This window comes from Leptodactylus fuscus, chromosome 7, assembly GCF_031893055.1.
Source record: "Leptodactylus fuscus isolate aLepFus1 chromosome 7, aLepFus1.hap2, whole genome shotgun sequence".
Lineage (NCBI taxonomy): Eukaryota > Metazoa > Chordata > Amphibia > Anura > Leptodactylidae > Leptodactylus > Leptodactylus fuscus.
In genome coordinates, this window is record NC_134271.1 from 35,669,184 (window position 1) to 35,684,753 (window position 15,570).

Genomic DNA, 15,570 nt, shown 5'->3' on the forward strand with positions numbered 1-15,570 from the left:
ATATGTTCTCTCATTTTTTGGAGCCTCCACTCCATTCCTTACAACAGATACTTACATCGCCCGGACTCCTGAGATCCTTACACAGAAAGATTCTGCAGCTTCCTTCATTGGTGTGATAGGCACGTATAGTAGTTGTGACTTATCACAACTAAATCAGCTGAGAGTACAACCAAAACACTTTCAACTAAGTTCATTGTATCTGTTGCACAGACTCTCTACCTGTCCATTGTGGATCCACCCTATTTATGGTGTTCTTATTGACACTTGTGTAAGGTGTACCCAGGGGTGAACCTGCCCCTTTCGTCGCCCGAGGCGAACGACAGAAATCCGCCCCCCCCAGGGGGCGGAGCGGAGAGGCAGGGCTAAGGGGAGGGGCGGGCCTTAGCGGCGTTCGCAGGCAGAGAGCAGGCACCAGTGGCCTCCCCAATCCACCGCTCGGTGCTAAGCCAGTCCAGGACAGCGCCTCATGGGAGGTGCGGCGCTGGGTGTACCCCACTCCTTATATTATACCACTGCTTTCCTGATGTTACCATACAATATTACGCTATGTGTTGCTCGGCGTAATCTGTTTTTTATCTTTTCTGAAGTTTCATTTGAAAATTGGTCATGGCACTTTTTCTTTTATCTAGCTGAAACAATCAACTACAGAAAATTAACTGCTACTAACTCCCATTGGAATAAATGGGAGGTGTTTTTGAGGCAGATTCAGCCTCAAAATCATCCTGCTAAAAACTCTGTGTAAACATACCATTAGACTAAGGCTCCACGGGATGTCCCGCAGCAATAAAAGTGGGTATGGAATTCGCTAGAATCCCATCTACTTTGCCATTACTGTAAAGGTTGCGATTTTTCAAAAAAAAAATATATATATTTTTTTTTATTTTTTGGGAGGGGGTGTCTATGACCAGCCACAATAGTAATGTATGGAATTTCCCATAAAATAGTGAAAAAAAAGAAGCTTTAAAAAAAAAAAAAATATATATATATATATATATATATATATATATATATATATATAAAAAAAATAAAGTAAATAAAAGTTCTAAATCCCTCCTTTCCCTAGAATACATATAAAAGTAGAAAATGACTGTGATACACATACACATTAGGTATCCCTGTGTCTGAAAGTGCCCGGTCCACTGAATATAGGGGATTTGCAGTGCTCCTTTTTCTGTCAGGAAGGGGTTAATAGGAACACTGCAGATACCCTATATTCAGCCAGACTGAATTCCAAGTGGGGAAAAAAAACCAGTCCTCAAGCTCAGGGAAGGGGCAGACAGACGACCAAACACCCCCTCCCCTTCCTCAGCATCTACTGCACCCAAAAACTCTGACCATTTTAATTTTTGAAATTTTCCAGTAGCTGCTGCATTTCCCCCCCTCGGCTTATACTCGAGTCAATAAGTTTTGCCAGTTTTTTGTGGCAAAATTAGGGGCCTTGGCTTATATTCGGGTCGGCTTATACTCGAGTATATACAGTATGCTTTCTATAGGACTTCTGAGGCTGTTATGCTGCTCCCACCTCCAACTAAAGGGAAGTGGTGTCCCAATTAGGAAACCCCCATTAGTTAAACACTTTCTAAAATTGCATGAAGGTTTTTTTTTTAAATAACATCTTTCATGTACTAATGTGCGATGGCTGTGTCCTGATTTATTCAGATAGTTATGTGAGTTGACAAATACAGAACATATTTTATTCAGATGAATTTTCCAGACTACTGTTAATGCAATTAGCCCTATGATCTAGTAGACCGTGTGGAGCATATGACTTTATGACAGTGCTTAGAGGCTGGAGATCCTACATTTTTGCATTGAATCCCAGACATATCTAATTTGACTGTCAACACAGACCATAGGCATTTTACCTGAGTAAGCACATTTATATAAATCTTATGGCTAGTGGCTTGACGTCCCAAAACCAAACCTTTTTCAGAGCTGTTACCCTTTTTTTCACAAAAAATAATGGAAAGGAAATGCTGTTGTTAAAATATAAAATTGGAGGAAAATAAAGGTAAAAGATGGGTTGGTAGTCGGAAGTGCAATTTCTTGGCTCTGACAGCATTGAGAGTCACATCTTGTAATCTTTCCTGAAGGCCATTTAGATAATTATGAATGCACAGGATGTACAAAATACGCCATCTCTATATTTAGGAGAAAGGGGAAGAAGAAAGGATTCGGTAACTCTTTTACTATGTAATTCTACAAATGTGTCACTAATTGATATGGGTTGTAGCTTGGATGTGACTGTTCATTGTTTTTACTTTTAAATAGACACTGTACTGTAAAAAAAACCTTTGTCTTAATAGTACAAGGTAACGTAACTAACTTTTTGATAGGCTCGGTCTTGAGAGGTGAGGCAAGCTCAGGGATCAAGCAGCATGCTGCCCATAGAAGTCTATGGAGAGGGGCAGCTAGATAGAGTGAGCCACTGGAGGAAGCAAGAAACACAGACAATAATGGTGCTGCAGCTTCTAGTATGTTATTTTTTTATTTTAGTCCAATACAAGACTGCTTGTATACTGCTGTATAATGTTCTCCATGCTGCTGCTGCTTTTGATGGCGTGCTACAGAGAGGGTGCAGGATCTTCTTTACATGTATTGTGTATGGGAAATATTATTCCACCAAGTCTTTACCCCAAAAACTCAGGAAAAAAATGACAATTAGAGGTGGAACTGCTGATAAATGCAGGACACCAAGTCATTTAATATGGAGATGTAGTGTTATTCCTCCAGCTTTTTCTGAAAAATCCCTTGAAAGAACTACTGCATTAATAATAATAATATGAAATAAAAGATTAGAAATAATTATACATGTCGAAATAACATGCTGATAATACTAGTAATACATACACCAGTAATATTAATAATGGGCATGAGATTTTACTCGGATTTTATTTCTCAATTGGACATTTTCCTTGTGGTTATGCGTTTTTTTTGTTATAGCTATTTTTATTGTATGCATTACTGGAAGAGTTCAATATACGACAATAATGCACCGTTGCGGTGTACACAGCATGTAGGACAGGATGTATTTGCCCAGACAGAAACACATTTTCTTTTATTTTATCTCAAGCTATCATTTCATGTTTCTGTACTAATCAGATTTTTCATGGAATGTACACCATGTGTAAACAGCTTACTTGAACAATCTGTTTAACAAAATAACCAACTGTAGTCAATTGCAAGCTGTTTAGTTTTTTCTTTCTTAAAGCTTGCGTTGTTATAGGACATTTTCCGTGCTTAACATTTTCTCCTGTTCTATTGATTTACTATAGTAATAACTGCTAAAGCTATTCACAGTCCTAGTACACTGCAAGCAAAACCAGATACTGAGATCTACTCACGCTCTTAAGGGCCTGTCATGTCTATTTTAATAAATATCTGTATTTGACATAATATAAAAATTCTGGATCATATTTAGGAATTGTTGTTTTCCTATGTTATTTCTGCTGGAAATGTATGAATACATTTACAACTAGTTGTTGTTATTCACCTTTGGATATCTTAGGAGTGTATTCCTATACAACTTGACGATAGGTTCGCACTTAGCGTTTGGCATTTTGTTCTTTGGGTCTGCTTAGGGACCCGAAGAACGGAAACCTAATCTGCTTAAAAACTGGTTACCCGTGGACACCATAGACCAGGGGTGCCCAATACATCGATCGCGATCTACCGGTCGATCGCAATGAACATATGGGTCGATCGCAGGCTGCAGCCAGGGATCCCCAGACACTTGCAGGCCGGGCAGCAGCAGCTCCAGGGGATGGAGGGAGCCGGGGTGCTGTTTGTTCACAGCACAAGCTGAAAGTCATCTCTGGACACTTGCAGGCGGGGCCGCCGCAGCCCCGGCCTGCCAGTGTTCGAAGATAACTCTCAGTCTGCGCTGTGAAGAAGCAGACATCGGGGAGCCCTGGGCGGTCAAAGAACGGCTATCTCCTGCACTTGCGCTCCGCCCGGCCCCGCCTACATGCCCGACCACGCCCACAGACACGTCCGCCCACAGGCACGCCCCGGCACGCCCACAAAAAGTGGGTGGTAGATCTTTTGTCAGATTCTAAAGTAGCTCACATGCAGAAAAAGTGTGAGCACCCCTGCCATAGACTATAAGGGTCAGTTCACGCTGAGTTTTTTTGCAGGTGGATTTTGACACCGAATCCACCTCAAGCCGAGACTCCCATCTCCCAAGTCACTTGCGTTTTTTTTTAGGGGAAAAAAAGCGAGACTCCCTCCTGATTAGGACCATTCATCCGGGCAGGATGCCGCGACGGAATGCCGATGCACTGCAGTAGCCGGGGGCAGTGATAGACTCCCTTTATGATCTCAAGAGTAATATTGGTTATAAATAGTCAATGCAACCAGATTAGAAATTGGCGAATATAAACTATTCCAAAAGCAGTGAAAAAAAAAAAAATTAAAACGTAACTTTTAATCTATCTCATTTTAAAGATCTCGGTGGTCAACAATATCAATAGAATCAGACAATATGCACGAAACGTAAATCAATTCTAGGTACTTCCTGAATTAGATCAATCTTACTAATATTGAGTAAAAGTCAAGCATATGCGAGAGAAAAGAGACCCGGATCACAGTTAGCAGATCATGGGTGAAGTATCCACAGGGAATTGGGTATAATCCCTATTATAGCACTGGCTTGCAACCTGAGTATCTCCCCCAAAAAACTCCTCCAGTACCAATTTCTCCCCCTGTTACACTATCGTTGCCTAAAAATTCTGATGCGTTTCTTTCCGTATTTAACCGTAATTCATGAGGGGATCTATAATAGCGACAAGACAAAGAAATGCCAATGCTTGATACTCTTATTAGTGAAACAAATAAAGCAATAGTGTTAATAAACTCATCCACCACTTAATTGTCAAATACACAGTGTTAGTCTGCCCCTTCAATTCCTACTGGCGAATCTCCCCTGTCAGTCAAGAACCAGACAGTAAATCAACAGCGTGGAATGAAATACAATAATGCACATGTGTATGTTCCGATGGCGTGAACGCAAGAGCAGAGAATGCTGCCGCCAATTTTCTATGCACTCTACGGGGCACGTCTACCAAGGTGAAATACAGGTGACTCACCAGATACGTCAGTGTGGGGGGAAAGACCAATCCTCAGGAGCCTGGGATGCCGCCATTGACAATGTAAGCCTGTTTAAAGTTTTGTCCCTGCTACGGAGTAGTATATTGAGCAAAGCACTCCTTCCTAGTTAAAGGGAACTGTTCCTCTATAAGGGCTGAATCCTCTATATTATTAATGAGGTGAGCATATCGGATTGAGAGGTTTAAGGGTAAATGGCAGTGAGGGATTATAGGTCAGTAATCAGAATCTATATGAATTAACAAGAATAAGATAAGATAATCCTCTAATAATTCAACAGTGGGGAAATTTCAGTGTGTTACAGCAGCATAGTAATACAGATACAGGATAATACACAGTAATATAATAGACGTAGACACACACATGCTGAGAAGATATACTAGGAGTCCATAGCAGCTAAGGAACGGAAGAGAAAGAAGGAAGACTTCATAGTCATCGTCATAATCATTCGTTCTCCGTGCGGAGTGATCTTCGCTTGGTCTGATGTAGATTATACAGCCTGGTCACGGTTGGAAGGAAGGACCTGCAATAGGTCCAAGGGGAATATCAGCATTAATAGAAACTGATAGATGTATATATTGATAAATATGGGGTAGGAAAGTACAGTAGAGAGGCAAAACTATAAAGGGGTTAGTGAAATTGGGATTCAAAAAAGGTCTGTATCTAAATGAACCAACCATATGAAAGCTGCTCACTCAAGCCCCTTCATCTGGCTTCCCTAGATATAATTTCTCTATCCCAGTTCCCACCCTTGCTTCATGCAGGATCTTGTCAATAGCAATGAATTTCAGAAAAGATAGCCTACCATTGTGAACTTGATTGACATAGTGTGCAAAGGGGGTGTCTCGTCCATGTGTCACATCCCTCAAATGTTCCTCAATAAGTTTGCGAAACTCTCACTTAGTCTTCCCCACGTATTCAAGTCCACTATCACAGATGGCCCAATAGATTATGCCCTGTGTCTTGCAGATAGTCAGATCTTTAATCATTAAGGGGGCGTTCACACTACTGTCGGTGTCCGACAGCTAGTGCCTGATGCTAATGTCCGCGCAAAATCTTGCATGGACATTAGCATCGGACACTAACTGTGTCTGTTACATTTTGCATTGATTTAATGGGACATCATGTGCGTTCTTTTACAGTCCGTGTCTGTCCGTTCACAAAGATGTCCGATTTTTCAAGCATACAACTAAAGCCTACATGTAGGGTAACCCTTCTCCGCTCAATTAGCTGAGCTGTAGGGTCATTTCATAGATCAAATAACTTTGTCTTTCCTGTAGCAGGCTTTCACATAGTTTTCTGTAGTCCGTGGTTTCAATCACTACTACATTGCCCTTTTGTCAGAAGGTTTTATTATGATGTCCTTTTCTTTTTCCAAATTTCTAAAGGCCACTATTTCCAACCTACTGCAATTGAAAGGCACTTTACATCTTTTGGTGTGAGAAATTGGTACTTCCTTTACCAGGATGAGAGTGATAATATGATATGCTGGAGCAGTTTAACCAATTGCAGATAATCAAGCAAAATATGGTTACTTGACATAAGATATAAGTCTTCTATAAGAAATTGCTTTAACTTGGATATGTTTTTTGTGCATTAACTCCTAATTTTTTTCTGGCCACAGCATTTTTGTTCAGAGGTATATATAAAAAAAAGTGATAAGGTTCTAGGTTCTGATGCAGCTTAGGCTACAGTTAGCATTTTTAGCTAGTGATTGGGGCATGCAGCAGCACCTCAAAAGTATATGCCCTTTTGTCTGCTTTCTCCATGGCTCCTCCAAGGTTTCCCTTCCCCCAGCTTTTTGAAAAGATTTTCAGTGCTGGTACATCTACAAGTGGCATCATCTCCTCTATGTACCAGCTTCTTGCCTCTCAGGCGACTGGTTCTCTTGTTCGGCACCGTTATATGGTCAAATGGGAGGAGGCAGTGGGTGTGGCCATTTCCCAGGGACAGTGGCAGATTGTCTGGTCTTGTGTGTGGACTTCCAGGCTATTCCTTCATCTCTGTACGGCGACTAAGACTCTCATTGCTAAGCATTGGAGGAGTGTGAACCTTTCCTCTGGTACTGAGCTCTTGGCCCGTATCAAGGACGTGAGGAGCCTCAAATTCTTGACAGCTAGTCTCAACAACACCCTAGATGCCTTCCACTCTATTTGGTCTCCCTGGGACACTCTACGTGGCCTCTGACTCTAGGTATTTTCTCCCTCATCCCTTCCCTTCCCTCTTGTTCCTGTGTGTCTTTCTTCCCTTATCTTTTTTGTTCTGGTTTGATTATGTATTGTGGTTATATCTTAATGGGATGTGGCAGTTTAGGCCTCTCCCCTCAGTTTATTTCCTCTGCTTGACATACTTTGCTTTTTTTGTTATGTTAAAAACTTTTAAAATTTTCAATAAAAATTACAGTTGTATAAAAAAAAAAAAAAGTATATGCCCACCTTACCCACTTCTCCTCTGTCCGAGTCTTGACTTGTGGGTGATCCAAGTCAGAAAGACCAGTCTGGCCGTCATGTGACTTGCCAACCCAACTGCAGCCCTTTGCAGCCTGTAGCGGGAATCAACAGAACAGTAAAAATTCAAATAAAAACCATGACACCTGTGTTAAAACTTGAATATTCACAAATTTTTATTTATTCTATCCCCCCTCCATCATTCGATTTTAGATTCCTTTAGTTGTTGCAAATTGTCCTACGTGTCAACAGTCACTTTTTTTCTATTGCAATAATTTTTGCGGTTATACAAGTGTGCAAGGATACAGAAAATAATAAGGGGAAACATAGGGATAAATATTGGCAGCATGTAAATGCAAGAGATTTAACAATGCGTTTTTTCCGGTGAGGTCAATTGCTGATTTAAAAATAGACATTAATAATAATAATAATAATAATAATAATAATAATAATAATACCTTTTATTTATATATCGGCAAAACATAATCCGCAGCACTGTACAATTTGTAGAGTTCACTTACAGACAGATACATTACAAAGAAATAGTGACATTATCTTAGATATGAAGAGAGAATTGCCAATACCAAAACAGGTGGATTTTGAACACATTTTAACAGTATGTCTAATCATAATATAACATTGGGGGAAGGGGACCAGGTAGGGAGATTATCTAGGATCATAACAGTGGAACTAGTGTTATCATAGAAGTGTTAGTGGATTTAGAATGGGAGAGACGAAGCTGAGTTGGATGATTTCCAGCAATGCCAATCCTTGTAGTTTATATTGGTTGCGAGCATCTATATTCACATATTAGTTCATGTTGGTTTTTTCTATGAAAGGGGTCAGAGTGGGAATAGTATCAGGTTTCCAGTTGTATATAATAGTTGAAAGAGTTGACATACCGTATAAACTCGAGTATTAGCCGACCCGAATATAAGCCGAGGCCCCTAATTTTGCCACATAAAACTGGGAAAACTTATTGACTTGAGTATAAGCTGAGGGGGGGGGGGGGGGAAATGCAGCAGCTACTGGAAAATTTCAAAAATTAAAATGGTCGGAGTTTTTGGGTGCAGTAGGTGCTGGGAAAGGGGAGGGGGTGTTTTGGTTGTCTGTCTGCCCCTTTCCTGAGCTTGAGGACTGAGGTTTTTTTTCCCCACTTGGAATTCAGTCTGGCTGAATATAGGGTATCTGCAGTGCTCCTATTAATCCCTTCCCAACGGAACAGGAGCACTGCAAATACCCTATATTCAGTAGACCAGGCACTTTCAGATACAGGGATACCTAATGTGTATGTGTGTCACAGTCATTTTCTACTTTTATATGTATTCTAGGGAAAGAAGTGACTTAGAACTTTTATTTACTTTATTTTTTTTATTATATATTTTTTTAAAGCTTTTTTTTTTTTTCTTTTTTAACTATTTTATGGGAGATTCTATACATTACTAGTGTGGCTGGTCGTAGACCCCCTAAATAAAAAAAATAAAAAAAAATAATAATTTTTTTTTTTTTTTTTGCTTGACTTGAGTATAAGCCGAGTGGGGCTTCTTCAGCACAAAAACGGTGCTGAAATATTCGGCTTCTACTCGAGTATTTACGGTAATACTGTTCTGTGTGAGTTGGGGACTTGATCAATACCCAGTCCCAAAAGAGTCAGTTCAGGGGGGATAGGATTTGAAAGTATTTTTAATTTACTCATTGGGTCATTTATCTATTTCCAAAGTTGTTGAAGCAATGGACTTTCCCTAAAAATATGTAAGATGGTGCCTATTAGTCCTCAGCCACTCCAGCATTGTGAAGATACTTTAAATAGAATGTATGGAGTGTAGTATCATCTATAGAAAACTTTAAAGTAAAGTTTGTGATGGTTAGTACAAGAAGGGACTTACAAATTTATAACTCCATTTATGTATTTGTGTGAAGGATGAGGGATGAGAGCCCCATAAAAGGGGCTTATTCCTTTTAAAGTTTTAAGATGGTCATTTAACAATACATACATTTTTGTTGGGAGCAACGGTCACTTTTTTTAAGACTCTGTGCAGCGGGTTTTTGGAATGTACACAAGTTTCCTTCCATATACCGTTGGGCCACGTGTTTTTCTTTCTGTAAAATACTATTAGGACATTATGGTTCAATCACCTTTCCACACAGAACATTATCCTATAAAGTTTGGGTATTGTCCAAGATTTTTTTGAGGAATTTGGCAAATCATAAATATTTATATCACAAGGATTTCAGTTTTTTTTTTATTTTCAACGTCTTAAAATGAGCAGTCTGACCTGTACAGGGTCATACAGAATAGCAATGGTGCTTTCCGCAATCCTTATTTTTTCATCAAGCTGCCTATTCTCCTTGCTTAGCCTTCTGTTTGCTGCAGCAATATGCTAGTTGCTAAGACACATGGCATTCGTGTTTTTCTGCAGAATCTTTTTAAATGTCAAATTTCCTTACATAGATTTTCCGTAGTAGAAAAGTTTTCTTACGTTATACATTATATAAGAAATCTTCTATAACTTATCATTTCTGTTTTTACTCATTTATTTTTGATTTAAGTTTGCTACCCATTGGACAGTAAATTCAGGACATTTCCCTTTTCAATCACAAAAGGTGAACTAAGTAGAAACTAGAATATTCCAGGTGAATTCGTAAATGAAATGATCATTCCTGAGGGCAGTTTTTTTTTTTTTTCTTGGTTAAAGACAATTGGGGGAATTTATTAAGACTGACATTGTGAATGCCAATCTTAAGTCCTGACTGGCGAAAGTGCAACTGAATTCAGCTCACTGTCGGCTTTCCCGCGCACTGTGCCCCGGGTGAAGAGCTATTGGTGCCGGTACCGTAGCTCTTCACAGTCAGAAGGGCGTTCCTGACACTTTGTCAGGAACGTCCTTCTTCACAGTAGCGCCAATAGCGCTGTACAGTGTGAGCGGGGAGGAACACCCCCTCCCTCTGCTCACAGTACTCGTCCATAGACGAGTATCATCAGAACAGTGTCAGGAACGCCCTTCTGACAGTGAAGAGCTACGGTACCGGCACCGATAGCTCTTCATTCCAACTGTGCAATTTTTTTTCTTATCAGATATTTTTGTTGACATTTTCAACAAAACATATGCAAGTCTGAATACGGCACCACAGTTAAAAACAGATATACAAAGTGAATTATTACAAAATAGATTAAGACATTGCTGATCCCTTCCAAACCACCAACCTTCCCCTCCCACCATGTGGCCACCACAGACCAACTCTTAAATAAGGTGCAGAATGGCTCAGCCGTACAGAGGTGTTGTAGTAAAGAAATCAGACCTATGTAACAAAAATAAATACCATGTCTAGTTTTAGGGAAGGTCACTGGCAAGTAGATTATGATAGAACATATACAGTATAGGAGACTTGTATGCAGTACAGCCTGATTTGGTAAACCTGATTTGGTACTAGTCATCTTCCCCATATGGCCTGAAACCTAGAAGGTACTTGTGCGTTTGCGATATACCTGCTACTCCAGCCTGGTTATGGAGTTCATCTTAGAAATGCGTTCCCTTATGGCAGGCAGGTTAGCTTAGATCCATCAGGCTGCAATAGTTTTCCACACCTGATAGAGGATTTGTTTTATCTCCAGAGCGATATTGTTGGTCTCCAATTATAATATCCCCAATAGAAAATTCTTGAGCTCTGCAGGAATCTCAATCTCATAGACTTGTCGGATGCCTTCCAGAACTCCCTTCCTATATCTAGCAAGGCTCCTGCCTTCCCAAAATGTAGGAGCTGAGCATCCATATGGGACAACAAGAGCCACCTCTCACTCCTATCTTCTAGAGTAAGGCCAGTGTCTTATATGCTCTGTGGAGTAACTAGATTTGACAGGTAAGTTCCACAACATCCAGCCATTGCTCATTAGTTATGGGCCCAAGGTCTTTTTAACATGTAGATTTCCCACTGATGGGGGAAAGGCTTCAAAAATATCCTGTTATATCGATATTGAATAGTGCCTCTGGTTGAGCCAACCTCTGACGGGTAGGCAATCACGTCATGTACCTGAACAGCAGGGAAGCTACCCATGCCTGTGCATTGATAGCATTGCACAACTACAGATATTCTTAAAATTGGTGTTGTGGCAACCCAAACTCAGCTGGATTCTGGTCAAAGGCCCTTAGAATGCCAATTTATTTCTATTTGACCGAGATGGGTCACTCTCCAGCTCTCCCATGGAGAAAAGCCCAGAATAGTCCTCTTTAAACAATAGTTCATTTTTTGGCTACACATTCTCCTTTAAAGAGGACCTCTCATGGATTTGGGCACATGCGGTGTTATATACCGCTGTAAAAAGCCGACAGTGTGCTGAGTGTGCAGGCTGAAGTGGCAGATGCTCCGTTCTGTAACAAAAATAGAGCAGGTCCTATGTTGCTCCAAGACATCGGAGCCAAACTGAACCCCATATTTGATGTCAATGGGGGATGGAAAGCACTTGGTTGTCATCCGAGTGCATCCTGCTATACAACGGGCTCCCATGACCTGCCCCCTTGGTCATGTAATTATAACCTTAGGAGGTGTCAGATGGTCCTAAGTCAAATCAGTTTGACAGAACAGAGGGATCACAACCTGTTGCATGTTACAAATGTCAACAGTAAATGCATGTCATTATAACTGCAGAACGGAATGATCCTGTTTTATTTTCAGTTGTCATTGAAGTATCCTTCAGGTATCTTCCTGTAAATGGTCTATCATTCTGCAGAGCAATTGTCCCAGATGAGAGATGTGTTTCTGTGGCAAGAAATCGTGTTCTGTTTTGCATTTTTTAAGAGGGCTTCAGTATCTATAAAGTGTATATATACATCTAATTACTGTTCACTAGGGATATTATTCCGCAGTTTTAAGCTATTTATGATGATAACTGGTGCCTATGTCTTACTTTCCAGTTTCAAGATTATCACAGCTTTGTCCTTCATGGCTGCACTGTTGGAAACCCTGTGTTAGAAAGATTCATTGCTCTATTCAATGGCGTATCTCAGTGGATCCAACTTATGGTTCTCAGCAAACCTACTCCACAACAAAGAGCAGCAGTGATCAAGCAGTTTGTTCAGGTGGCAGAGGTATGTGTCTCAGTAGTGACTCCTTCAGCTCCATGGAAATTGGATGGATTGCTTTCTAATGTATCATTATGCAACTGTATCGATAATATACAATGGGGTACATTTATCAATACTGTCAAACTTTGCACTGTCTAAAATTTCAATTCCCGTTCCTAGTTTTAGACGTATTTATCAATCATCGAACGCCGTATGGACATTCATAAATATGGAGTGTTTCTGGAAGCTCCAAAAATATAAAGACAAACATTTGGCGCAAAACATGCAGACAAAATCTATAGAAAAAAATCTTAACTTGCAGGATGTAAGAAACAAATATTTGGCGTACACACATCAAAACCCGTACAATTCTTAGTACAATATAAGCAGACACAAATCATCTCTCACTTATTGAGGAGACAAATATATGGCGCTGTTCTGTTTCATAAATGTGTCGAAAAGTTAGACACTTCTAAACCTCGCCCATACTGGGGCACATTTTTCAAAAGTGTCTAGCTTGTATTTTTATTTTCTTTTTGGTGCATGCTGTTCATAAATATGTTGTAAATGCTGTGATGAATGAAGTGTAAGTTGCTGTTTTATCACGATTAATTCCTAAAACGTCATTGTAAATTTTCTTTCTACAGAGGCTTCTTGAACTCCAAAACTTCAATACACTTATGTCTGTTGTTGGGGGCCTCAGCCACAGTTCCATCTCACGTCTGAAAGAAACTCAATCACATGTCAGTGCAGAGACGACAAAGGTGGGTACTAAACATTCCCTGCAAAACATCTACTCACAACTCTGCTATGTTCCAACTGTATATTTTAGAAGCATTTCCATTTCCCTTTCCTTCGTTGTCCGGGCCCAGACTGCCATGCAGTCTTATTCACATCATTCCCATCCTCTGTCGGTGCCCAGTTCACCAAATCACAGGGTTAATAAATTTATGATGCCAGGCGTTGAAGGATATCAGAAATGAAATCAAAGAAGTCTATCCAACTTCATTGTAGTGAGAGGGGCCTATGGACCCCTTGGCTGCTGGGCCTAGTCTCAGCTACAACCTCTATAGTTAAATCAGTGACTCTCTCCACACCAATCCTCTGTGGTCTGGATACCCTGCTGGTCTCTGTTCTGTTTCTTCTTGAAACACAAGAAATTAATTTTGACTAATTAATTTTGGCTAAAAGTTAATCGGAGATTACAATGAAGTCAACTTCAGATGCTAGCAAGCCTACTCTCAACATTTGTTACATCTCTTTTTTGTTCAGCTCTTTAAAACTCTTCTGTAGCAAATGGTGACAACAATGTTTAAGAATAATGCAGAGTAGACTATACTGTCTTATTTCTGCGATATCATTGGGAATTAATTACATGGATAATGACCTAAAGCATTGATCCTAGCTGCTGGCAAAGTGGATAGACAATAACTGAGTGTGAGTTGTTCAGTGACCCTATCAGTCACATGACCTGAATCCAATTAAACATCTTTTGGATGAACACCACCATCACATTGGACCATGCAACCATGAGAAGAAAGATGATTTGTTTTTTAACCTAGAAATACATATGGAAGAATATTCAATATTCCTAATCACCATCAAAATCCCATCGGTTTCCTGTCATTGTGATTCTGATACAAAGAGAAATTTCAGCCTGTTGTTAATAATATGTTAGTTACAACCCCAATTCCATAAAAAGTTAAGATGCTGTGCAAGATATGAAGACTGCAATGATTTGGCAAGCTCCTAGATTTTATTCACAATAGATTATAGAACACATATCAGAAGTTGAAAGAATTTGAAAAAAATTAACTCCTTTAAAAATTGATGGCAGCAACACATCTAAAAAGGTTGAGACAGGGCCATGTATACTATTGTGTAGATGTTTACAACAGTCTGTAATCATCTGGGAAGTGAGGAGACCCATTGCTGAAGTTTTGGGAGATGACATAGGATTCTAGCTGCTCAGCAGTCCTGGGCCTTCCTTGCTGGATTTTTGTTTCATAAGGCACCAAATGTTGGTGAAAGGTCAGGACTAAAGGCAGGTCTGGTCATCGCCCGCACTCATCTTCTACAAAACCGCGCTGTTGTGATAGGATGCATTATATAGTTTAGCATTGCTTTGCTGAAATGTGCAAGGCCTTCCCTGAAACAGATGACGTTCATAAGGGAGCGTATGTTTTTCTAAAACCTATGTATACTGCTCAGCATTGATAACACCTTCCATGATTAAGCTGCCCATGCCATAGGCACTGCCATCAGAGTTGAAGGCCTTTGAACTGTGTACTGATAACAAGCTGAATGATCCCTCTCCACTTGCATCCACAGGACAAGGCATCCATGGTTTCCTTAAATAATGTAAAGTTTTGATTCACTTGACCACAGAACAGTTGTCCATTTTACCATTCTGAATTGTGTTATTTAATGGCTTCTTCTTTGGATAATACAGCTTTAACTTACATTTGTGGATTGTACGGTGAATTGTGTTTACAGACAATTATTTCTGGAAGAATTTCTGAGCCCATGCAGTTATATGCATTAACAGTTCATATCTGTTCTTGATGTAGTGCCACCTGGGGGCCAGTAGATCACAAGAACCCATGGCATTGTGCACATGGATTTTTCCAGATTCTCTGAATCCTGATGATATTATGTACTAATATAAGTTTTAAGCTTTAAGCTAAGGAACAGTTTTCTGAAATTTTACCACAATTTTAGATGTAGTTTTTCACAAATTTGTGAACTTCAGAACATGTTTGCACTAACATGCTTTTTTTTTAACACGAGACTTGAAAATTAACCCTTCAGCTTTTTTGTATTAATATAACATACTTTTCTAGCCTTTTGTTTACTTTGTCCCAACTTTTTCAGATATGTTGTTGCTGCCCGCAATTTCTAAATGAGTTCATTTTTTCGTATGCAGTAAAATGATAAATGTCTAACTTTCAACTTCT

General features: G+C 39.8%; 1 protein-coding gene across 1 annotated transcript in view; it reads left to right on the plus strand.

Moving 5' to 3' along the window:
• The window catches only part of RASGRP2 (RAS guanyl releasing protein 2), a 132,269-nt gene that overhangs the window by 67,230 nt on the left and 49,469 nt on the right, over window positions 1–15,570 (plus strand). The window contains exons 7-8 of the mRNA XM_075281797.1: window positions 12,464–12,637; window positions 13,261–13,377. Coding sequence (XP_075137898.1) covers window positions 12,464–12,637; window positions 13,261–13,377 — 291 coding nt within the window. The remainder of the gene's footprint in view (window positions 1–12,463; window positions 12,638–13,260; window positions 13,378–15,570) is intronic.